The sequence below is a fragment of the Bubalus kerabau genome, chromosome 2 (genome assembly GCF_029407905.1).
Source record: "Bubalus kerabau isolate K-KA32 ecotype Philippines breed swamp buffalo chromosome 2, PCC_UOA_SB_1v2, whole genome shotgun sequence".
Lineage (NCBI taxonomy): Eukaryota > Metazoa > Chordata > Mammalia > Artiodactyla > Bovidae > Bubalus > Bubalus kerabau.
The window spans coordinates 7397817-7423552 of NC_073625.1; the positions used below are offsets into that span (position 1 = coordinate 7397817).

The 25736-nt window shown below is 51.2% G+C and overlaps 1 protein-coding gene across 3 annotated transcripts in view; it reads right to left on the reverse strand.

The window, feature by feature from the left end:
* Positions 1 to 1057: 1057 nt before the first annotated feature.
* The window catches only part of CSGALNACT1 (chondroitin sulfate N-acetylgalactosaminyltransferase 1), a 339558-nt gene continuing 314879 nt past the window's right edge, over positions 1058 to 25736 (reverse strand). Inside the window, exons 6-10 of one of the 3 annotated variants that reach the window (XM_055566956.1) lie at positions 14578 to 14756; positions 13641 to 13735; positions 6123 to 6204; positions 3654 to 3966; positions 1058 to 2556 (exon numbers count right to left, since the gene is read on the reverse strand). In XM_055566956.1, coding sequence (XP_055422931.1) covers positions 3677 to 3966; positions 6123 to 6204; positions 13641 to 13735; positions 14578 to 14756 — 646 coding nt within the window. In that variant the 3' untranslated portion in view covers positions 1058 to 2556; positions 3654 to 3676. Of the gene's footprint in view, positions 2560 to 3653; positions 3967 to 6122; positions 6205 to 13640; positions 13736 to 14577; positions 14757 to 25736 lie in introns of all 3 variants that reach the window. The other 2 variants (XM_055566958.1, XM_055566957.1) reach the window with 2 other exon arrangements.

Consider the following 25736-nt stretch of genomic DNA (forward strand, 5'->3'; position numbering starts at 1 on the left):
AGGGGGCAAGGAGGCAGCGTTGGAAGGGACCCCAGACGAGCCCAAGCCTCAGTGCTTCCCTGGCAGCATTCTTCCTCCTTAGAAGACACCGGTCATCACTGCCAGCTTCTGCTGTCTAAGGCTGAGTGCTGAGTCCCTGACCATCATGCTCCAGTGGGGGAATCAACAACCCTGCTTTTATAAATAAGTGGCTTGGGCAGGGAGCTGGGGAAGGTCCTGCTACAGATTGAATGTGCCCACAAGATGCCCAGGTTGAAGCCCTGATGAGATGGTATTTGGAGGTGGAGCCTTTGGGAGGTGCTAGGTCATAAGGGTGGAGCCTCCCAAAGGGATCAGTGTTCTTTTAAGAACAGGAAGGGAAGCCAGCCCTCTGTCTGCCCTCGAACACATGAAGACACATGAAAAGTCCTCACTGGACATGTGGTCTGCCGGTGCTTTGACCGTGGACTTTTCAGCCTCCAGAACCTTGGGACGTCAACGTTGGGTGATGAAGCCACCCTGCCTGTGGTGTGTCTTACAGCCCCAGCTAAGACAGACCACTCCTGCATGTGGTTAACGAGGCTTCTTGCCTCTTGATAACACCCTTTACCTAACTAAGCTTTAAAAAGAAAATGAGAGTCGCTCAGTCGTCTCCGACTCTTTGCAACCCCATGGACTACAGAGTCCATGGAATTCTCCAGGCCAGAAGACTGGAGTGGGTAGCCTTTCCCTTCTCCAGGGGATCTTCCCAACCCAGGCATCGAACCCAGGTCTCCCGCATTGCAGGCGGATTCTTTATCAGCTGAGCCACAAGGGAAGTCCAAGAATACTGCAGTGGGTAGCCTATCCCTTCTCCAGGGGATCTTCCCAGCCCAGGTATCGAACCCAGGTCTCCCACATTGCAGGCAGATTTTTACCAGCTGAGCCACAAGGGAAGCTTTAAAAAAGGGATATATATATATATATATATATATATATATATATATATATATATTGTTTGAGTTTGCTGTCTCTTCTCTTAGGGCTTGCCTGGTGGCTCAGATGGTAAAGAATCTGCCGGCAATGTGAGAGACCCATGGAGAATCCCATGGACAGAGGAGCCTGGCAGGCTTCATCCACCCTCAGCGTCTTTCAAAATCCAGTTCTCAATGTCTGCCTCAGGCACCTGTGTTGTGCCATTCAAATCTGCACAAATGGCTGGTCACCCATGGACTTTGGCCTGGAGGCCCCGCTGGGGGATACTCAGGTCACAGGCAGACACACACGCTCCCGCTGCCAGCCTGAAGAGCAGCCTCTGGACCTGGAGGAAGACAGGCTGGAGGGGGCAGCGTCAGCGCCACCAAGCCGGAGACCCACTGGGGAGAGAGACCTGGGCCTGAGTCTCCTCCAGGAGCACTGTGTGTGTGGAAATAAGAGGGCCCTTGGAAACCACTCCTCAACTTCTAATCAAAAATGACGAGCAGGGCTTCCCGGTGGCTCAGCGGTAAAGAATCTGCCTGCCAATGCAGGAGACACATCTGATCTGGGCAGATCCCACGTGCCACGGAGCAACTAAGCCCAAGCGTCACAAAGACTGAGCCTGCGCTCCAGAGCCCAGGAGCTGCAACTACTGGAGCCCAAACACCTGAGAGCCCATCTGCAACGAGACGCCAGCACAAGGAGAAGCCATGCAACTAGAGAGGAGACCCCACAGACCACAACTAGAGAAGCCCGAGCAGCAACCAAGACCCAGCACAGCCAAAACTAAACAGAGAAAAAAATTTTAAAAAGAACAAGCAGATTGTATTAACTTCCAGGTTTTCCACCAAGGTTTTCCCCTCCTGCTAGATCAGTGCCCCCAAGGGGTCACCTGGAGGTGACATGAGAATGTTAAGGGGTCCCCGGAGTGAGAGGTGCTCCTGCGATGGTGGGAGGAGGGGTCAGGGATGCTGAGTACACAGGACATCCCCGGTCAGGGAATGACCTCCCCCGAAACGCCGCAGAGCCAAGGGGAGCTGGTCAACACTCAGGAAACCCATCTCCAGAAACTAAAGACCTGGTGTTCTGACTTCAGGAAGAAATTGTACCCACAAATCACATTTTATTAGCTGTCCAATGCCGCCTTCCATTCATGTCCTGGGTTTTAATTGGATTTTATGAACTATCAGTACAAATCAGTACAATGCATTTTGTTTTTTTTTACCCACCAACAGCTTGACTGTTCTTGGAGCTTTTAAACAATGAGTTGATTGTGGGCAAACAGAAGGCAAGGCACCTGAGAGATAATTAGCTCCTGTATCTGGTGCTGGCTAATAAGTAAATAATTTTCACATAAACATAGAAACCACTAAATGTTAACTGCGTTTATTTTTTTTTAATAGTTGTAAAATGTAATAAAATGAGATTTTCAGAAGCATCTTGGTGACTGAGTAGAACAGCGTAATTTAAAAAACAATTAAGTCACAGCCGTTCGGCTGGGCTGGAAGAGCCCACCTCACAATCATCCGTCCCACCGGGCGCTGGCGGGTGGAGTGACCTTTCATTAAAGACGTTTCCTTGTGTTTCTTCTCGTGGAAGCCAGAAGCCAGGAAGAGCACCCTGCTTAGAAAAGAGAGAGTTTGGTTCATACAGTCTGCTTTGGTTTATTTCAACAGGTAAGAAAGTGGTCCCCAGTTCCCCTGAGGAGAAAACGTGTTTTCTGACTTTTATCACCAGTCTGAATGAGTTTCCTTCTCTGTTAAGGTAAAAAATACATTTTCCATTCCCACCAGTGTTCAGTTGCTCCACTTAGGAAATACTCTTCAGATAAAGTATCCGTGTGCCCGTGTGGTCAGCAGCCCCAAGCCACGCCGTCCCCTTGATGACCGTCTGCTGGCCAGTCCCCACAGGATCAGCGTCTGCCACGTCCCTGGCTGTGGGTCACAATCTGATGCTCTGAACTGAACCAAAGCAGTGAAAAGTATCTTCTTAGAAAATATCAAAATGTAGCTAACTTATGCTCTCTTCATAAGGCTTGCAAATGGGTAATTAAATAAGCAGAATATAATTCATAAGCCAAAAAAAGTGCATTTTTAAATAAAATTAACAGAGATGGTTAAAACTACAACCAAAAAGATGAGCAGATTACTTCTGGTTAATATTGGGGGAGATGATACAATAGCTACGAGTTTCTTTGTTTTCTCATTTTTAGTCCATTTGGTTTTGCTTACTATATTCACAAAGATCACCATGAGTGTATCTTTGAATTTCACACGGTCTCCTTGCCCGCATCCTGAAATCTCAGCTCCCAGACCCCAGAGAAGGGCTGCTCACCCCTCAGACCGGAAGGCATGTGTTGGCCTTCCATCCTAATGAACTTTTTACAAAGCTTCCCTTCCTTCATGAATATTTCAATAAGCGCAGAACAACAGCACTCGCTTTGCCGTAAACACAATCACAACCTCCACGCCTTCAGTCTCACAATGAGACCCCTCTGTTGGTGGCCGCGGTTTGGTGCGTTTGGGCTGCTTCTGCAGGCCAAGTGGGGGGCGTTTGATGCCAGTTGCATAAGCTACACAGGCAGAGGGAAACCCCCCTCGTCCATTTTACTAACCAGTCAAATGCTTTCCTTGCCCTTTTGGGGCATTATTTTTCCTTGTTGCAACGGCAAAAAGGAAAAAAAAAAAAAAAAAAAAAACAATAAAGCGTCTCCGCACCCCTGGTTCCCTGCAGGGGGCGTTCATGACTTCTTGCTGCCCGTCTTGTGTCTCTGTCTGCGGAGGTGGGCCTCGATCTCGTGCCTGAACACCAGCATCCCCAGCTGCCCGTGGGACGCCTCGTTCATGGCCTTGGACTGCATGCACATCCGGTACTGCTCGGGCGCCAGCGCGTCCTCGCAGCGCTTCTCGTGCCAAAGGTGGAAGAGGCCCCGCGCGGGCGCGCGCACCACCACCAGATTGCTGTGCAGGTACTTGCGGTAGAGGTGCACGTCCTCGCCGCCCCAGCCTCTGATGTCCAGGTCGAAACCGCCTGCGGGGCAGAAGACTCGGCTGAACGCGCGCCGGGGGGCCCCGGCCCCACCCAGCACCAGCGTGCTCAGCAGAGGCAGCTTGGGGAGGTCTCCCCGCCCCGATTCCCCGAGTCTGGGTGGTGCGCGTCTGCCGGGGTTAGAGAACTCAGGAACCCCCTGGCCCGGCACGAGCTCCTGGAGACGGCGAGACCGCCCGCACGCCCGCACGCCCGCACGCCCGCACGCCCGCACGCCCGCACGCCCGCACGCCCGCACGCCCGCACGCCCGCACGCCCGCACGCCCCGCCGGCTGCCGGAAGCCTGGGCAGCCGCAGCTGCACTGTCGTCATAGCAACGCGGGGGTCAGCGATGCCCGCAGCGCCCTCCACGTCCCAACCCAAACCTCTGAACGGAAATTCGTGGGGCTCTGTTCTAACGTGGCCCCCTCCTGCCCCTGCAGAGGAGAGACCAGGGAGGGCCCGGAGGTGTGAAAAATTCATGTCCTACAAAAGCGCCCTCGCTCCTGCGGACTGGAGTCCCCAAAGCTGTGAGGGGCCCCCGCAAGCCGGTGAGAGGAGTCACTTTAAGAGGACTGGCCTCACAGTTCTGAAGTTTTACTTCAGACAGCTTACTTCACATCACAGTGGCTCCTTCACACCTTTGTGAATGGTGACATCCCCCTGTCTATTAAAGCCACCTTGTCCCAGACAGAACCGGGAAGCAGTGGCCACTTGCTTGTCACTGTTCCTTGCTTCCAGAGAGTTCTTGGCCTCGCATAACAAAAAGTGAATCAACACTCAGTGGCTTTGTCATTTAGCCGGATTCCCTGCAGCCCCCAGGCCACGCTGCTCTGATGGAGCCAGAAGTGGGGCGGGGGGGGGGGGGGGGGTCCTCGACACACCCCTGCCTGTGAGCAGGGCCGCTGGGCAGTTGAGGAAACACGCAGGATTCTGGGTCGGGGCCCGAATTCAAGTCTTGGTTGCCATACCAGTGGCCACTGTGCCTCTCTTAAGTCCAAATTCGATAAACGTACATCATCGCAGAGTCACTTTTCCTTGCACACACAGCAAGGAAACAAGAGTTTCTCAAAATGGAAGTTTCCTTCAGAAAAGTTTTAAAGTAAATCATTTTTGAACTAGATTTACACATAATAATTTAGGCCATTTATAGAGAAATCGAAGAACACCCGTGGTGACCTGCTGGGAATCTGAGCACACTCACCAGAGGCCCTTGAACTGTGTGTTCTATTATTTCTTACAGGACTTAACTTCAAGGCATTAGGTGGTTTGTTTTTTCTTTCTATTTTCTGGCTGTACCACATGGCATGCAGGATCTTAGTTCCCTGACCAGGGATTGAATCTGTGCCCCCGACTGGAAGCTGAGTGTCTTAAACACTAGACCTCCAGGAAGCCCCTTGGGCTTTTATTTAGTTAGGTGATTTTTTTGAGAGTCCTATAGTCCCTGCTGTCTACCAAACTTCCTGGAACTCAGATTGACTCACTGACCTTACAAGGAGAAGCCCAAGGCCTTGGGCGGGAGGGGAGGTGGCGAAGAGAACAAGACTAGGGACCCCCAGAAGACGCAAAGGTAGGGGTCTCCACGTGAGGACAGGCCTCCGGGGGACCACCTGAGGCCCTGGGCCCAAGATCACGGCTCTGGCCTGTTCACTCGTCCCCTGGTCGTGTACAATCCACGCCATTCCCTCTAGAGGCTGGAGAGTGGGTGCTGCCCCGGGGAAGTGATGTGCTGTCTCCCAGGGGACAGGAGACCCCCGGGGCTCTCTAGCTGTGAGGTCCCTCTGCCTCTCTGAGACTTGGCCTCCAATCTACAACTGGGGGGCCTTTCCCCTCTGGGTTCTAGATGTGTGTGTGCGTGCATGCACATGCGTGTAGGCATCGGTGTACGTACGTGTGCCCGTGTGCATGTTGACAGTGTCTGCACACCGGGGACCTGAAGTGATGTCCAGGATTTTCACAGGTTCAGCACAGAGAAACTGGGACCCTCCCAGCCCTTCCGTCCAGGGGATCCCCTCCCCGTGGAGGATGCTCTGCGCAGAGGGCACAGGGCCAGGCCCTGAGCGACTTGGTTTGGAGCCACGTTTATGCAGAGACCTCCCGGGGAGCGGCCTTCTTAGGCACCCACGCGGTCTCCATCGGGGAACGGGCTCTGGGCTCACCTATGTTGATGAAGTCGGACCGGTACTGGCACGTCATCCCGAACCCGAAATCTCTCCAGAATCCAGTCTCCTTCTTTATGACCTGCAGGGAGAGCGCCATCACTGGATAGACAGAGATGGAGTGGACACGGAGGGGGGCTGCTGACACAGCCACCCCCTGGTGGGGGCGCGGACGACCGGGCACAGCAAACCCCCCCGTCCTCAACAGGCCTGGTGACTTCTGGCACCTCTAGCTGGGGTGTTTCTAGGTGTAGGCTTGCGCGCGCACACACACACACAGACCAGTGGGGAGGGCCGGTTTGGGGCAGCACCATGGAAAAGCTGTTTGTGTGTCCAGCCCGACACTGGGCTGGGGACGTTTGAAAAAAGGAAAGAGAAGGACCTGGAACTCAGCCATCCTGGCCCAGGGCATGAACAGGACCCCTCGGGGGATGAAAAGAAAGCCCGAGTCAACAGTGCTGGCCTAGGATGAAGACGCAGTGAGGCCAGGTCCTGGGAACACGGTCTGTCCACTCATCCACAGACTGCTTTAGTACCATCTGCTCCCCCAGTCAGAGTAGTTGTGGGGGGGGGGTCCCTTCTGGGTGAGGATGCATCTGTAAAAAGCCAGGCCGAGCCCTGTGCATGTCTCACTTCAAAAGTCCATTTCCAACATACTTGTGGAGCAGCAAGACTTCAAAGATGTCTTTTGTTATTTATATACATGCGGCTGCAGTAAACCTGCAAACAGATTTGTGACCGTACTGGTTATTTTCCCGGATTTGTTCTGGAAGCTCACGTAGGTGCTGGGAGGAAAGGAGGCCCCCCAGCACGGCCCCCTCCTACCTGCGGTCTCCACCTGGGACGCCGGGCCTGGGTCCCCACTAATTGGAAACGGCATGTCCTGACCCATGAGCCCACCGGCTGGCATGTCTGCCTCAGGCAGGCTCGCCGGTCCCTCTGTTTCCTCTTCTTTAATCAGGAGGTTGAGCCAAGTCACCCGAGGGCTCGTCCAGCCCAGCACCCAAACACTCACTCCCTACTGTGCCCACATTCCTGAGGGCTCACTCTATTCGTGGGTGAGCATCCTTGCTTCAGTCGTGTCCCACTCTTTGTGACCCCATAGACTGTAGCCCACCAGGCTCCTCTGTCCATGGGATTCTCCAGAAGAATACTGGAGTGGGTTGTGATGCCCCTCCAGGGGACCTTCCAAGCCCAGGATCAAACACGCTTGTCCTGCATTTCCGGCAGATTCTGTATTGTTGAGCCACCTGGGAAGTTGCACTCTATCCACTCCACAGGCTAGACTACACTCAACAAATGGCCTGCAGAAGCAGTGATGGACCTAACATTCCCTTTACTCTGCAACCAATGAGACCACCTTATTTCACTGCAATCTACACACACAGAGGTCACCGGCACTCTGCCTGCCATGAACCAGACCAAGGAGAAGAAGGGACAGGAGGGGGCCTGTGTCCTCCCAGCTTGACTCCAGAACAAAGGCCTGCTGCAGGATAAGCCCCCAGCAACAATAATAATTTATTAGTATCAGCTGGAGATAGTTCACAGGGCAGGAAAGCCTAGGAAAATCTCCACTGCGTCCCTTTTTAGAAACGGCTTCTGCTCCCTCCCAGCGGTGGCAGGGACACTGTTTCTCCCGCAACTGATGGCCCCTGTCCTTTCTGGCGGTGGGGACAAGGCCTGGGTAAAAATGCAGTGAGAGAGTCGCCCCAGCACCCCAACTTCAAACGTGTGGCAGAGGTCTCCCTGGAACTTGAGAGAAAGCTCCAAGTGGGGAAAACAAGGGCCAGCGCTGGGGAAGAAAGAGGGGTTATGGAGGTGGCCAGCCAGGACCCGCTGAGTGGACGCAGAGCCCGGCAAGGTGTGGCCCTCGCCTGGGGACAGTGGGACAGTGGAAGGTGACCTGTGGGCGGGGAATGAGCTACACAAACACTTAATGCGGGCTCTGAAGCCCACAGGCCACAGAAAGCCGGTATGGGACGAGCAGGTGGACATTCAGCCCTTCGTGGGGTTGGACCTGGTGGTGCCCTCAGCAGGTACCGTTGGGGGCCAGATGGGCACGCTGGCAGAGGCCACGCCCTTCAACTGGAGCCCGAGGGGCCTCAAGTGTGCGTCAGACCACAGCCCGGCCCCATCCAAGCTCTGCAGTGGGTTAGCTCCCTCCGCCCCAAGGCGATCAGAATAAAACCCATGGGGAGCCTCCGGGGCCCACAGAGGCCCCGGGTGATCTGCTCCTGCCTGCCCTGTCCATCTTGGGTCCCCGTGAATGTGTCAGGCTCACAGGCCTCCAAAGGCTGGACACCCACCAGACACCACCCGGCCAGGGTCGCCCACCATGGGGACTCTGCTGAGAGTGGTCACGCTGACCCCCCGAAAGCGTCAGCTCCCACCTCGCGTCCCGCCAGCTGGTTTACGTTTTCCCTGAAACACCATGGCTCCCAGAAGTGCTCCTGCTGATGGGCTGTTTCTGTCTGCCATCTGAACCCACCCACCACCACTGGCGAACACAGGCTCTGGGTCTCCTTCATGGCTAGACCTGCAGCCCCCGGACCACCATGCACAGGCGCCGGCCCTCAGTCACTCCTCCGCCAGAGAAGGAGAGCGCCCGGCCGCTGGAGAGAGGCGCAGCTCGGGTAGGGAATGCTTAGCCGTGAGGAGCTCAGCCCAAGGCCTAGGCGTCCACCGAGGAGACCCCCAGAACTGTGAGATCTGGACCCACAGATAGAAAGGCTTCCGCCTTCCTAGGCTCCGAGCAGATGGCTCGACTTCTTAGAACCTATGCCCCTGGCTCCCGGACAGGGCAGAGCGACACACACGGGCGATGTCCACCATGTCAGAGGAGGAGGAGACTGCAGACGACAGTGATGCCGTAAAGGCAGCATCACCCAGCCGGGATCGCACCTGTTTCCAGCGCCCTGCTAGTCACAAGGCCGCCTGCCCCTCCGCCAGCCCCGTCTTCATGCCCTGAGCCCAGCAGGCACTGCCCGTGCCGGCCACACCCCGCAGGATGGTGGTCACGTGACGAGAGTGATGACTTCCGATCAGGACTGAACACCAAGCACAGATCGGCCTCTCCCACAGATGCAGGAAGGCAGTTCCCCGCAGTCACGCAGGAAGCATGCTCGGTCAGAAGGTAAACAACTACAAATACTCAGGCAGAATACTTCCACTACGTCAGAGACAGGCTCCCCAGAACCAAGGCTGCTGCGTCTGGCAAGCCTCAGGTCACGGGAAACCTGACAGGCCCGGGGTCTGCAGGCCTGCCTCTCGCCTGGCTGATGCTCTGCTGATGTCCTGGGATGCTCCGTAAACACCTTCCGGGAAGGGCCTGCCCGGGGCCAGGCATCACACAGTGAGCAGCAGACACCCTGGTCTGCGGGTCCCGGGGCCAGGCTGCCCCTCATCTGCCGTAGGCCCCTGGGGGGCCGGGCCCCGAGGCTGCACCATGTGTGCACAGGCCCCGGGCTGGGAGACGGAATGACTCGCCCACTGTCACACACTCAGCCAGTCAGGCCCGAGCCCCAAGCAGCACCAGTGTGGCCGTGCCAGAGACCACTTCTTGAGAAGGAAGGTATTTCGCAAGCCATGGCTTTCAAAGAATGGGTTTAAGAATGGACTCAACTGCAACCTGCTCCAAGACTTGCAGTAACTCACACTTTTCCACCAGTCTCCTTTTACCTGCATTAAAAAAATGAAGTCTCTTCTGAAGGATTTCGTGCTGGATCAGGACTCAGTCCTGGGAGCTGTGACCCGAAGTCAGAGCCTCTGCCCCCTGGAAGCACGGGGAACCGAGAACAAGCCCCCACCCCTGCTGCTGCAGTCAGGGAGTCCCCAACCTGCGCCCCAGCATGGAGGCTTCTCAACAAGCGGCACCCACCCCTGAGCTGCAAGCTTCTCCCTGTGATGTGAGCGGGACAGTCCTTTTCACAGGACCACGCAGGCAGAGAATGCCAGCTGCCCCCAGGCCACGGACACAGCATGTGTTAATGGGACTCTCAGTTCTCAGGGCGAGTCTGCTAGCGGAACAAAGAAAAACAGACCAAAGGATGACCCAGGCCCAGTTATTAGTTCTTAAAAGTTTAAACTGAAAGTTGGGCCAGTGTCCTCTTCAGACAAAAGGAGAGAGAAGGGTCTAAGCAGAGAGAGCTGAGGCCGGGCCTGCACACCAGGCGCACGCTGACCACTCGTCAGACAGTGGGGGGCAGGACCACGTGGCAGAGGGAGCAGCCAGGCATCGTGGCCTCAGTGCTGGAGAGGAGATGCCCCTGGGGGACAGGGGCAGGCAGCTCGGGAGACCCTGGACAGGGCTGCCCGCCTGGCAGAGCAGCGGGCCAGTGGCAAAGTCCTCTTTGGACAAAAGGAGAGAGAAGGGTCTAAGCAGAGAGAGCTGAGGCCGGGCCTGCACACCAGGCGCACGCTGACCACTCGTCAGACAGTGGGGGGCAGGACCACGTGGCAGAGGGAGCAGCCAGGCATCGTGGCCTCAGTGCTGGAGAGGAGATGGCCCTGGGCGGGGGGGGCGAGGTGGGCAGCTTGGGAGACCCCGGGCAGGGCTGCCTGCCTGGCAGAGCAGCGGGTCACACCCAGGTGCCAGGGTCTGCAGACAACTCCTCTGTGATCAGTCTGAGTGTCAGATTGTGGAGGGCAGTTCACCCTCAAAGGAATCAGGGCTCAGGGCTGTGCTGGTGTGGCTGGGACCAGCAAGGAAGTCTATCCTCAGCTCTGTTCTGAGACGTCAGAGGGCGTCCAAACCAGGCCCCGTGGGAGGACTGACGTCTGGAAGACAGGCAGCTCCTTCTCCCTTCACAGACGGGGCTTTGAACACTTCATTTGGAGCACACCACAGGGCCTGTGGGATTTTAGTTCCCTGACCAGGGATCCAACCCATGTCCCCTGCATTGGAAGCACAGAATCTTAACCACTGGACCATCAGCAAAGTCCTCAAAGATTTTTTTTTTTTTTAATAGAATTAATCTGTGTTTTGGAATCGCATCTCTGGCCTAAGGTGACAAAGAGACTGGAGCGTAAGGAGAGAGGATTTCTGACAGCTTCTTGCCCGGGGCCTCAGCAGGAACTGACAAGGCTCAAACCAGGAAAGGGGATGTCTGAAATTAGCAATTATTTAAATTAGGGTTATTCCTTTCTTGGAAGGCTGTTTCTACACTAAAGCATCAGCAAGGCTCATCTCAGGTTTAAAACTCAATAGGTCAAACGACAGTTATGAAATCCCATGATTTCACTTAATGCTGATTACTAACTGTACTCAAATGCACAGAAAGAAGTAACCTGGACACAAAAGAAGTTCCCTTAAATTTGGTTTCTCTCCTTTGTCTGCAGGCAAATGTTATCAAATGTCATCCAGTGTCAGAGGCAGCAGCCAGAAGTGATAACTGGTACCCAAGTCACATCAGCAGGGCTGCTGGCAAAGCCTGCCTCTTGTCTGGACGTGGCCGTCACCTGTCACAGCCGAGTTCTGCATCTGAGCTTTGCCTTCCCCTTGATACTGACGTGTTCCAGGGAAGGCTCTCAAGAATTTATTAATATGTATGTGTTGGATGTTTCAAGACTGAGCCAAAATGAACCCCTGGCAGGAAGTCTTTCCTAATTCGCCCACCTCCAATCACCACCTTTTATTTTACCCCCTCTCTGCACCCACACGTCCTCTCTCCACCGAATTAACTTCTGGGGTTGGATGTTCTCCTCTGACATTTCCCTTCTATTTCGGTTCTCACCTAGATCCCAAGCAAAACTGTTTCCACCACACTAGGTAGGTGAATCCCGGTATTGACCTGAGCTCTAGCCGGCTGTGTGACCCAGGCTGAGTCTAGGAGAAAGAGTGAAGGTCTCAGGTGGACTTGGAGGTGAGTGGTCAAGGTTGCAGGAGAGCTCAGAGGCCTCGGAGCTGTGAGTTCTGAGTTCTGCTTCTGACTCAACCACTTATTCTGAGGATCTGAGAAACTGGTTTGACCAGATCCTCCGGCTTCCCTACAGGAACAGCAACAAAAGGATGAAACTTTTAAACTGTTCAATGAAATGAATTCCCTGCAAGCAAGTAAGGCCTTGGTTTGAAGCTGAACCATGAAGCCCATTCAACATCAAATGCAAAGCAGTACTCTGTTTAAAATCAGAGGAACTTTTATTCTGAATGGTTGAAAGAAAATAAACCTGGAATTCGATTCCCACTGGAGCCCTATGAGAAGCTAAGAACTCTATGGAAAGGAAATGTGAAATTTCTCTGTCTCAACAGGGGCGGTTATCACCCCTAAGTAGGTAAAACTTGGTTCTTGGGGAGTGAAGAGCTCTCACAGTGTTGATGTGCGAAGCACCTGAGTATACACACACAGCACGCAGAGTCGGACAAAGAAGCTGCGATATTCAAACTTCCCTGGGGGAAGAGAGGATGATGGTCAGGCTCCAACTGGGACGGGGTGCAGAATCACCCTTGTCCAGCCTGCAGCAGCCCAAGCTGGAACTTTCTGGAAAAGGTCATTATATATCAGCTGCCAGAGAAGAACACGAAGGGGACCCAGGATGGGGGCGGGGGACGGGAGAGAACAGGTTTTCCTACATCTGGAAGCTTCAACACAAAAGAATTCCTTAGAACACGTGTTCAATGAAATCAGCTTCCCTTCCCGCTGCAGGAAAGCACTGGGGACTCCAGCACTCCTCAGGGTCACAGGGCAGCTTCTGTTCTCCACCGTGAGAGGCGACAGGACGCGGCTTTACCTCCACAAGAGACTGGGCCCCCAAGGCAGTGGCCCCCGCCCGCAGCCTGAGCCGACATCGGCTTTAGACAAGCCCCCTGGTCTCTGCAGATGATGGCAGCCAGGTGACAACAACCCTGGGGGGCGCGCCTTCCGGCGGCACAGGGACCCTCTGCTGCCTTCACCCATCTTCCTGAAACCTACAGTTTCTCTGCTTAAAGGACCAACGAAGACATCTCAGCTTAAGGAGCGCCTGGGTGCTGTGTCTACCATCACCTGTGCACCAGGATCTCAGCACAGAGTCCCTCCCACACTCCTGTGAAAGCCACCTGGCCGGTAACACTTGCGATGCTAATGGAACGGTAAGCGGGAGCAGTGATCTGGCCCCGCGTCCCTAACTCACTGTGTGCCCGGGGGGTCAGCCACCTCTTTCTAACTTCCATCTTCTGCCTGTCCAATCGGAGCCTGAATCTCAGCTTTCTTACCTCGTAGCGCTTTGCAATAATAAAGGGAAAATGTGCTTCGTCCATAATACAATGATATTGGTTTCCAAAATGCCAGAAGAAAGCTATGAAGGTGTGAAACTACCTTTCTGTAAGGTATTGCTCCTATTTACTTCCCATTTTTAAATACTGCAAGTACTTTTTAATGGATGAGGTGCTGGAGCAAAGGCCAGAAAATCTGCCAAACTTACAAATTACTTAAGGAAGCAACCCCCAGATTTCCACTCACCTCCACGTGTGGCCAGGTGCCCCCGGAGACGACAGCCATGAAACAGAGCACCCCCCACCCAGGCCCCACGGGGAGCACTCACCAGCTGCTGCTCCAAAGCAGGGATTGCATCGTGATGGCCATATATTATGCCAGGATTGTACTGACTGAAAAGGACGGGATAAAACACCTTCTTCCCTTTAAATCAGAAAACAAACATTCACTTAAAAGGACAGATAGAGCTATTAGGCTTATTCATTTATATTTAACCCTCGGACATACCCCTGGCGTCTGCATGTACTTCCCTGTTTCTCTTCACTAGACCCTGACAGACCTTAGAACTGCAGCAGGTAGACCAGATGGACAGACTTGGATTCCTGACTTCTCAGGACAGGGGTGATGTTTCAAAGTCTAATAGCCAGTGGCTCCAGCATTGGACACCACCAATGGGAATGGGAATGGGTGTGAACGAGGGTCTCAATGCCTCCTGCCCAGCCAGATCTTAACCCTTTAACTACTGGCTCTCGGGGCAGTTGGCCAGGGTGACCTCAGGCAGCAGGAACAGACTCAGGGAGCCCAGGGTGGCTGCTCTTTATCCACTGACACAGAAGCATTTCAGGTTTTTTAACAACCAACACAGCCGTTCCAATGGCTAGCAGTTGAGTGTCGGCCTTGCCACTGAGTCCCAGGCTTTGAGAACAGTTTTTGGGTCATGGGTTCTTTCTGCTCGGGGCCCTCCTGCCCTGGGGACTGCACACAGACACGCCCTCCCTGTGGTTTCAGCCCACGCCCTACCCACCACACTTGCTCCTGGTTGTCCCCTGAAGCTGACCTCCCAGGAGAGAACAGAAAAGGGGTTATGAACACGCCTTTGGGACTGAGAGCCTGGAGATACGGGGGCCAACAGGCCCCCAGCGCAACACCAAAGGAGGAATCGATGAGACAGCTCGCCTGTCTCCGTCACAGGGGGTTGAAGGCTGATGTGGAGCTGGTGGTCAGAGGGAGCTGTGCCGAGAAGGGTGCCCGGGAGGGGAGCCCACCTGGCTGCGTGTTCAGCCTGCAGGTGTTGAGGAACTCGGAGGTGAAGTAGATGTCCACGTCGCAGAAGAAGAGCAGCACATTGCTGCCCTTCCAGGAGCGGGCGCCCACGTCCAGCCCCTTCCCCCGAGAGAACTCCCCGCTCAGCTGGATGAAGGTGAAGTTCCTGAAGTTGGCGGCTCTGAAACGGAGACCAGACACGGTCACCCAGGGGCCCAGGCTCGCAGGACAGAATTCCCTGGAAAATGCATGGTCAAGGCCCGCAGCATCTCACCACATGTCCTCTGTGAGCTGAGGGCGCTGGGATTAAGGGCATGAAAATATCTAGTGAAGTTTGGACGTGTTTTGACGCTCAGTCATGTTCAACTCCTTGCGATCCTATGGACCGTAGCCCGCCAGGCTCCTCTGTCCATGGAATTCTCCAGGCAAGAATACTGGAATGGATAGCTTGTCCTTTTTCCAGGGGATGTTTGCAACCCAGGGATGGAACGCAGGTCTCCTGCATTGCAGGCAGATTCTTTACTGTCTGAGCCAGTATAAGTACCAATTTATTTCTTGTTTCTTCCCATATTGAAAACAACTGTCAAGGCTAATGTGAGGGAGAGAACACGAGCCAGTGAAGACCAGGCAACAGAACCTGGGACAACCCCATAGCCCTGGAGCCAATGAAACTGTTGGCCAAAGAAACACAGCCATGCTGCCATGGCTCCACCAAGCAGCTCCTTGTCAGCGCTGAAGTCCACGAGGCCAGCAGGACGGTCTGGGTCTATCCTCAAACACTTACACCTGGACCCCCTTTCCCACCCATAGGTGAAGCAGCCAAACATGCCAAGGACACACCACTGGGATTCAGAAGGTTGGGGCGTCTGGGGCCTGGCTGTCCTGTGCATTAAGGCTGTGATCTAAGCAAGCCCATCCATCTCCTGGAGCCTCGGTTGCCTCATCTGCAAAACGGAAATAACGACACCTTCCTTAACTGCTCAGAGTTACCTGTGAGGCAAGCATGGCCAAGAGCATAAAGCACTGGGTAAGCATCAGCCAGTCTGTTACCAGCACAGGGCTGGGTAAGGGAGTCCAGGTGTTTCTTAACTTGGCTGTTCCTGCCCAGAACCTTCTGAAATGGGGCATGTCTTGAACAAAATTCCAGGAATTCATCCAGTACCGAGTGGGACAGGGGCTGTCTTCTCCCAGAGAGAACCAGAGACCCACTCTGGTCCTACTGGAGCGCCCAAGTCCACCTGTGCAGGCCTCGTATCCAGCCAGCACTCCCTCCTGCTGACTGCACATACCTCTCCTGCCTGATGGCTTCCTTGCCCCTGGCTCTGAGCCCTCTCCCAACCCAGCCTATCCCACCCCCCAAGTTCTCTCTAATCTCGTTGCCTTAAAAGAGGTTCAAAAACCCATGTGGTGGTGGTTGAGTCACTAAATCGTGTCCAACTCTTGCAACCCTGTGGACTGTAGCCTGCCAGGCTCCTCTGTCCATGGGATTCTCCAGGCAAGAATACTGGAGTGGGTTGCCATTCCCTTCTCCAGGGGGTCTTCCCGACCCAGGGATCGAACCTGCATCTCCTGCATTGCAGGAGGATTCTTTACCATCTGAGCTACCAGGGAAGGCCCCTCAACAACCCATACCCACTGTCTGAAGTCTGAAACTGTCTCGGGTGAAGGTCAACACAAATGCAGAGCCATGAGCTTCACGTGTGCAGCTTAATCAGCGGAGCTAGCTCTGCTACCCCTTCCTGATCTGTCACCTCCCTTTAGACCTGGGCATGAGCTTGCTCGTTTTTTATCCTGGAAACCTGGGCCCAACCTTGTCCAAGTCCGAGGCCAGACATGGCAGGAGGTCCGGTGGCTGGTGGAGCACTGGAGGGCGAGTCAGGAGCCCCGGGCCAGGCTCTGGAGCCGCCCAACCCCACTGGGTGCTTGGCAGGTGCTGGGGACTAAACGTGTCCACAGACGAACGACTCCAGTCCAGCCCCGCCCCATGTTACCCGGGCAGTCACTCCACTTCTCGCCGCCAAGCCTCATGGATGTGCTCAGGCCCTTCACGAGCTAAGATCCCACTGCTGGCTGATTCGCTCTACATGAGGTGGACTCCTCTTTCGGAACTCCATCTCGACTCTTCTCCCCGGGCAGGTGGCCCTGGCTCCTATCTCCTGAAGTGTGCCCTGAGGTTGCGTCCCAAGGCTTCCCCCAAAAGGCATGGCGCGGCCTCCTTGTCCCCAGAGAAGACGTCCAGTTGACATGCGGCCCTTCACCATCCTCCCAACCCCCGGAGGTTTCTGCAGCCCACCTCCCCCTGCCCTACCTGGTCACTTTCCAGGGCGGTTCTACCCTTGAGAGATGCCTGACTCTCCACCTGTTCGTCTGAGCCAGCTTCCCAGGACGCGTCCCCCACCTGGGGCCCGGCTTCCTCTAAGAGCTGCAGCAGATCTCTGCTCTCGACAGTCTCACAGTCCACACTCTGTGAGACCCGCCCAGCCCACGGGGACATCCGTCAGCTGATTTCCAGGGCAGGCAGGGCTGCCCTGCTGAAGCATCAAATCCCGGTTCAGATGTATCTGACCCAGGACTCAGGTGCCTCCTCCCAGAGGCTTCCCAAGTTCTGTCATTAGAGGTTTCAAATAGAAAAAACGCTTCCTATTTGAACCACAGCAAGTAACTTCTGCCAAGAGTAGAGGAAGGCAGGTCCCTGAATTGTGGTGTTAAAAGACACGCAGGATTTTCGTCCCAAATAGCCTACAGTTTATCGGTGCTGACATACCAAATATTTACACAAATAGTGTATTTGCTACTTACTGTGTAGAATGTCACACATTTACAGTCGAGTCACGGTGAATAGTTATAATATAGGCAGCGTTAGAAACTGAACTACCAGGGCTTCCCTGGTGGCGCAGGGGTAAAGAATCTGCCTGCCAACACAGGAGACTCGAGTTCAATCCCTCATCCAGGGGGGTCCCACATGCCACAGAGAAGCTAAGCCCGTGCGCCACAGAGCACAGCTAAGCCTGTGCTCTGCAACGAGAGAAGGCACCGCAATGAGACAAGCCACCGCAATGAGACAAGCCACCGCAATGAGACAAGCCACCGCCATGAGAAGCCCGAGCAATGCAACAAAGAGTAGCCCCACTCGCCACAGCTAGAGACAAGGCCTCACAGCACGGGAGACCCAGCACAGCCAAAAATAAATAAATTATATATGTATGGACTTCCCTGGTGGCTCAGACGGTAAAGCATCTGCCTACAATGCGGGAGACCGGGGTTCAATCCCTGGGTTGGGAAGATCTCCTGGAGAAGGCAATGGCAACCCACTGGTGTACTCTTGCCTGGAAAATCCCATGGATGAAGGAGCGTGGTAGGCTATAGTCCGTGGGGTCACACAGAGTCGGACATGGCTGAGCGACTAACACTTTCACTTTCTTACTGAACTAACATCGGGGAAGACGAGCAGCCTGGGGGCTGAGCGAGTGGCAGGGAGATGACTGAGCAAGAGCTACAGGTCCAGGGGGATGGTGGCTGGGGGGACACACGTGCCCCACACAGAGGTCAGTCTCATCTGTTCCACCCCCTGGTTCCCCAAACCCTGGTCTGAAGTGAAAGTGAAAGTCATTCAGTCGTGTCCGACTCTTGGCAACCCCATGGACTCTAGAGTCCATGGAATTCTCCAGGCCAGAATACTGGAGTGGGTAGCCGTTCCCTTCTCCAGGGGATCTTCCCAACCCAGGGATCAAACCCAGGTCTCCCGCATTGCAGGCGGATTCTTTACTGCTGAGCCACCAGGGAAGCCCAAGAACACTGGAGTGGGCCCCGGCACCTGCGGGCGGCGCGGGGACTGTGTACTAAGAGACTGTGCAAAAGCAAGGTCACGTTTCAACACGGAACACCGACTTGCTGCAGTGGATTGTGGGTGTGGGGACGTGCACAGCACGACCACAGGCCGCAGCCCGGATGCAGAGGCACACAGGCCGGGGGCCATGCTGAGCTCTGTCCATCCCCACCCCCTCTGCCAGAAGATGGGCACAGATGGCGTGGACACGCGGGGACCTCCTGCGTCAGCTCCACGGTCTCCTCTCTGGGGATCCACTTCCTCCACAGACTCCAGGGAAGATCCCCCCAAATCCTCATGGTCCCTGTCGAGTGGCATCCCCTCCCACCCTCCCGTGGGACGAGGTGTCCTCTCTGGCCCCCAGGCGTCGGAACCAATCCCTCCTCCATCCTCCGGGACCCAGTGCCCTCTCTCATGCCCTGTGCACTTGACCCCCCTGGCCTGTCCTCTAAACCCTGCAGGACAGGGGCTGCCCTTACCTCTATCGTCAGGGGTTATCAGCGCTTGCAGTAAACGGTGCCCATGGGACGCAGAGCAGCTCTGTAAACACTGGATGAGTCAGGAGATGAGTCCATGGACTCAGACCCGGGACCTGTGGAAGGCGCTGGCCCAGGACACCACCTCGTCCTCTGGGGTGGGCCTCCCTCCCCAATCAGGAAGACGCGCCAATCAACTCTTTCTCAGGCACAAACCCAAGCTTTACAGAAGATTACAAATATGTCAGTAAAAGAAAAAAAAGAGTGCTGAGGAAAATACAATGTAATTTGGCTTGAAATATTTCATTTACCCATACAAAGAAATGTAATATCTAGCAGCACGTCCAGAGTAACAAGGGCTTCTCCGGTGATGCTAGTGTTAAAGAATCTGCCTGCCAATGCAGGAGACACAAGAGATGCAAGTTTGATCCCTGGGTCGGGAAGATCCCCTGGAGGAGAGCATGGCAACCCACTCCAGTATTTTTGCCTGAAAAATTCTATGGACAAAAGGAAGCCTGGTAGGCTACAGTCCTTGGGGTTGCGAAGAGTTGGTCACTACTAAGCAACTGAACACACAAACAAGAGTAAGTGCCTTGTAAGAAACGGGGTTTTTCACAGCATCACATTTTTTACTGTGTAATTTCTTGTTATGAATCAGAGTCTGCAGTTCCAAATGGCCCCAGAATTACTTATAATTATTTCTTCTCTTTTCTTCTTGAACTGTAATTATCGACTGACAAAATTCTTGAGCTTCTCCTTCAATTCCTTTCTCTTAATATAAGTCCAATGCATGGGGTCTCCTCCAGGTTAGGTATAGTCATGTGGACAGAGGTTAAAATGACCTGAGGAAGCTACTGTTTCAACGGAGACTTAATTTCTTTAACTGACTTGCATTTCCCAGAACTGCTGGCTTAAAAAATGATAAAAAGATCTTTCTGTCTAACGTGATCTACTCTAATATCAATATCTTCTGACTGCTACAAGGAAATTATCTTAATGTGACACTTCCCACAAAAGCCCTTCATTAAAAAAAAAAAAAACACATTTAAAAATTTACATAGAAATATATATTTAATGTATAACTTAAAAATTTAAATCTAACATCCCTGAATACTGACATTGCTTATGACTTCTACTTACTAAAGGGATATGAATACAGTAAATAATTTAAAGCTAAACATTCCCAGCTAGTTTTTCATAGCAGGCATTTTAAACAATTTAGAGTTCTCTAGTTTCTGAGCTTATATACAAGCCTACTTATACAGTTGTTTCAGCAAGTTTCTTTTGAAAAGATAAACAAAATTGACTAACCTTCAGCTTATTATCTTGAAAAATAACAGATGACTCAAATCAGCAAAATTATAAACAAAAAAGGAGACATTACAGCTGATACCACAGAAATACTAAATATCATGAGACAACTGTGAACAATTACATACCAACAAATTAGATAACAGAAATTGATTAGTTCCTAGAAACATACATCTTATCAAGACTGAATCATGAAGTAATAGAAAATCTGAACAGACAAATAACGAACAAGATTGAATCAGTAGTCAAAAATCTCCCCAAATAAAAACCCAGGGCTGGCTGACCTTACAGATGAATTCTACCGAACATTTAAAGAATTAATGCCAATCCTCAAACACTTCCAAAATATTGAAGGGAGAAGAACATTTCCAAAGTCATTTTATGAGGCCAACATTACCCTGGTACCAAAGTCAAACAAAAACACAAAAGGAAAGCTACAAGCCAACATCCCTGAACATAATGCAAAATTTTCAACAAAATACTAGCAAATTGAATTCACGAGTTCATTAAAAGGATCACACACCATAATCAAGAGAGATCCATCCCTAAGATGCAAGGATGGTTCAACATCTGCAAATTAATAAAATGTGATACACCACATTAACAGAATGAAAAATAAAAATTTTATTATCATTTCAATAGATGCAGAAAAAATTCAAACATCCTTTTATGATAGAAACACTCAACAAATTAGGAATAGAAGGAATGTACCTACACATAACAAAGGCCATATTCTATAATCCACAGCTAACATCATCGTTCTCTCTCAAAGTCACTCAGCTGCATCCGACTCTTTGGACCCCACGGACTGTAGCTCCTCTGTCCACAGAGTTCTCCTGCCAAAAATACTGGAATGGGTAGCCAATCCTTTCTCCAGGGGATCTTCCCAAACCAGAGATTAAACTCAGGTCTCCCACACTGCAGGCAGATTCTTTACCATCCGAGCCACCAGGACAGCCCGCTAACATCATAATCAACAGTAAAAATGTAAAAGCCTTTCCTCAAAGGTCAGGAACAAGACAAGATGTCCATTCTTGCCACTTTTATACAGCACAGTATTGGAAGTCCATGCATTGGAGAAGGAAATGGCAACCCACTTCAGTGTTCTTGCCTGGAGAATCCCAGGGACGGGGGAGCCTGGTGGGCTGCCGTCTATGGGGTCACACAGAGTCAGACACGACTGAAGCAACTTAGCAGCGGCAGCAGCAAAGTAATTAAGCAAGAAAATGAAATAAAATGCATCCATCTTGGAAAAAAAGAAATGAAACTGTCACTATTTGCAGATGACATGATACTATATATGGAAGACCCTAATGACTTCACCAAAAACCCATTAAGAACTAACAAATGAATTTAGTAACATTGTGGGAAACAAATTAACATAAAAATCAGTTGTGCCTTTATCAGTACAGATGTATAATTACTGCTTTATGCAGTTATCTATTAAATGAGATAGGAAAAAAGCTATACACAAGAAAATACGTTTTTACTGTGTCTTCTGTTAACGTAGTTACTTTTCTGGCGCTCTGTGTTTCTTTGTATGGATTTGAGTTTATGCCTAGTATCCTCTCCCATCAGCCACAAATACTCCTTTCATTATTTCTTATTTACCAGTGACAAACTCTCTCAGTTCCTGTTTAACTGAGGATGTCTTAATTTCTCCTTTATTTTTGATGGATGGTTTTGCTGAATATAGAATTCTTGGTTGACAGAACTTTACTTTCAGCACTTTGAATATGCCATCCCACTTTCTATTTTATAAAGGATTCCTTGGACCTGTTGAGTTGCTTCACTCCTGCTGCTTATGTAGAGAAGAACAAATCTGACTCCATATTGGATCTGCTTCTTTTACTTTAAACTTGGTATTCTACTGCTTTTGCTACAAGTTAAAAATGTTGCCTATAGCCTGAAATATACAAGAAGACTGTTCTCAAGGTCTTGACCTTTACAGGTATAACATTTTCCCATTCACATAGCGATAAAAAGATGCAGGACAGGGAATAAGGTTTGTCTTGTTGGAAGTTTACAGGAACATTGTGACCTGTGAACAGCTGCAAGAACAAAGGATTCCAACACCAAGAGGTTTTGCAACAACCAACCACATTCCCTCCCCTTCCAGTAAAAGAGGAACTTGAATTCTAACTGGAGGAAGATGGTTCTTTGCGACATTAGTCCACCACCCACTGGCTTTGAAAATAAAGCCACTATTCCTTGCCCCAACACCGCATCTCTCAATCTACTGGTCTACAACATGGTGGGCTATACAAGTTTGGACTCAGTAACACAGATTCTTTTACTCTTTGTCTTTCAACTATTTGTTGCATGTCTTTTGAGTTTTCCTGTTTGGAGTTTTTGAGCCTCTTGGATGTGTAGTTTAATGTTTTCATCAAATAAAGGGAGTCTGGGGCCATTATTTCTTCAGATATATCTTCCTGCCTCTATGTCTCTCCTATCTTTCTGGATAGGATATCTCCCAGTATGTCTATGTTGGCATCCTTGATGGTATCCTACGGGCCTCTGAGGTTTACTCAGTTACTTTATTCTTTTGTATTTTTGTTTCTCAAACTGTATCATATCAACTGACCTAAAGTTCACTGATTCTTTCTTCTGCCTGATCAAACCGGATCTTGAGGCCCCACAGTAAAATTTTTATTTTAAATATTGTACTTTTCAACTCCAGGCTTTATATTTGGTTCTTGTTTTAACGGATCTTTATTTGGTGAGACATGGCTCTCATATTTTTCTTTACTTCTTTAAACACAGTTTCTTTTCATTCCTAGAACATATTTAGTACAGTTGACTTCGTGTCTTTGGCTATTAAGGATTACACCTGGGCCTCCTCAGGAACAATTCCTAATGACAGCTTTCGTTCCCTGCTCATGAGCCATACTTTCTCATTTCTCTGCATGCCTCATAATTTTTTTGTGTAAAGCGAAACATTTCAATAATGTAATATGGCAGCCCTGGAAATGAGGCTCTCCACCCTCTGCCGGTATCATTGCCATTTGCTCTTGTTGTTTGTTTAGTGGCTTTCCTGAACTAGTTCTGTAAACTGTACTCTTGTGTGTGACCCCTTAGTGGTAAGCTAGTGATTAGTCATGGGTTTCCTTAAATGCCTGAAACCAACAAGTCTCCCAGTCTTTGCCAGAGGACTCTGCGAATGGTGGGGACTTTATGAACATGGTGGGGCATGCCATCAACACACAACAGCCAAGCAGGGGACAACGCACCTGAGCCTTTACTTCCTGCAAAGAGTCTCCAGGTCAGTCAGAGGTCAAAGTAAAGGCCTGCTCAGGTCTTTCCTAGGTATGAGCACAGCCTCTGGATCCCCAGGAAGGTGCTGGAGCTTTCCCAGCACTTTGGAGGTCCCACTGCTCAGACTCACCTCCTGAGCTTGTTGGTTAGTCTGCTGTTTGCCCCAGCTCTTTTCTACCACTGCAGGAAGCCACAATGTTAAAGACTTCCTATGACTGTTTTCTGACAAACATCTCTGGATAAAAGGTTCCACTGTGAGGGCTCTGATTCAGGGCAAATGAAGACAAGCTTGTAAGGAGGATCTCCCAAGGAAATCCCCAGACAGGCCAACTAATGACAATTCTCTGAGAATACTGCTCTCAAGGAGCTCCAGCCATATTCTGGCACCCAGTGGCTGCCAAGCTGTGACTCCTATGGGCTGCTGGCCTTCAAGGTTATAGACGAGCTGAAGGCGGGGGGAGAGGTGGAAAAGGGGCAAGTTAAAGTTCACAAAGCTCCCTGTTCACACTGACATTCGGTTATTTAGAGAAGCACTTTCTAGTCTGTTGCAAGCTTTAATTTCCATAGTCTTATAAAAGTTGATTCTGACGATTTTTACTAATTTTCTCACTGCTTTTATGGAGGAGAATTTTGCAAGGTCTTTATTCCACCATTTCACTGATATAGCCTTTAAAAAAAAAACTGTTGCATTATATTCCATTGTATGAACTGAATTTCATTTAATTTTTTTCATAGCATAGCTTCTCTAAATTTTTACTTGGAAAAATTTAAACCATTAGAAACGTTGTAAGTGTACTAAAGTATCTATATACCATTCACCCAGATTCATCAAGTGTTAAAATTTGGCTGTATTTCCTTCCTTCCTCTGAACCATTTGAGGTTACAGGCATCAGGGCAACTTCACTTTCAAAAATAAGGACCAAGATACTTTCCTTTATAATAGTGATGTACCTACACTCAAGAAAGTTAACACTATCACGATACTACAATCTATATGCCATGCTCGAATCCCCCAAAGAACAACTTGGAATGCCTAAAAATACAGGCACATCTGCGCAAAGTGGTTACCAAGCAGAGTGGTGCTTAGTCCCTTCTCTGGCAGATGCTGGGTGAGATGGCCACAGCCCTGAGAAGCTGCCTTCATTTGTGAGGCACTTCCCAGTGTCCAGGACTCTTTATCTTCTAGAAAGGAATTCACTTTGTAGCATTTTTCATTTTAGCAGATGAGACTCTTATTTAAAAAAGTCCTTGTTGGGACTTCCCTGGTGGTCCAGTGATCAAGAATCTGCCTTCCAACACAGGGGACACGGGACTTGATCCCTGGCCAGAGAACTAAGATCCCACATGCCGTGGGGCAGCGAAGCCCCCACCTCAAAACTAGACAGAAGCCTGCACATCGCCATGAAGAGCCTATGTGCGGCAAGATCTGACACAGCCAAATAAATACTAAAAAGTAAACAGATAAAATGAAACCTCCTTGTTTATGAAGAATGTTAAAGTAACAATTACACTCAAATTTCAGACAACTTTCTCCCCAGTTTTCTTTACGGATATTCTAATAAATTGCTCCCGAAGATACACATCAAACAAGTCCCTTCAAAGAGGCATGAAATGCAGACAACACCACGGCAACAAAGCCTGGTTCCCAACAGCACACACGAAACCCTCGGGCACACGGCTGCAGGACAGGGCAGGGTCTCGGTTCCAGTGCTTCCATCTCGGAGACTATCCTTCTGAAAGATGCCTTCCTGTCCTCACGACTGGACAAAGATGCCACACAGTAAATTAAAACTCATGCAAATCCATCTACCAGTATGGTTTTTTTTTTAAATATTCTAACACACAGCTCCAAGCAAATGTCCCCAGGCTGTGTGTGTGTGTTAGTTAGTCGCTCAGTCATGTCCAACTCTTTGTGACCCCACGGAATGTAGCCCTCCAGGCTCCTCCATCCATGGGATTCTCCAGGCAAGAACAGTGGAGTGGGAGTGGGTCCACTAGGCTTGAACTCCCCATACAGGCCATGGACCACTCACATCAGCATCGCAGGCTGAACTCAGTCTTGATTCAGAGGCTTCATCTCAGACCTAACAACTCAATTTCTGGGGCTGGAGCTCAGGAATCTGCATTTTTAAAAGCACGCCAGTTATTCAAAGTACATTTATATTTGAGAACCACTGAGCTAGGCTGTAAATTTGAGACTAGCTGAAGCATAATGCTAAAACGGAGAAGGCAATGGCACCCCACTCCAGTACTCCTGCCTGGAAAATCCCATGGGTGGTGGAGCCTGGTGGGC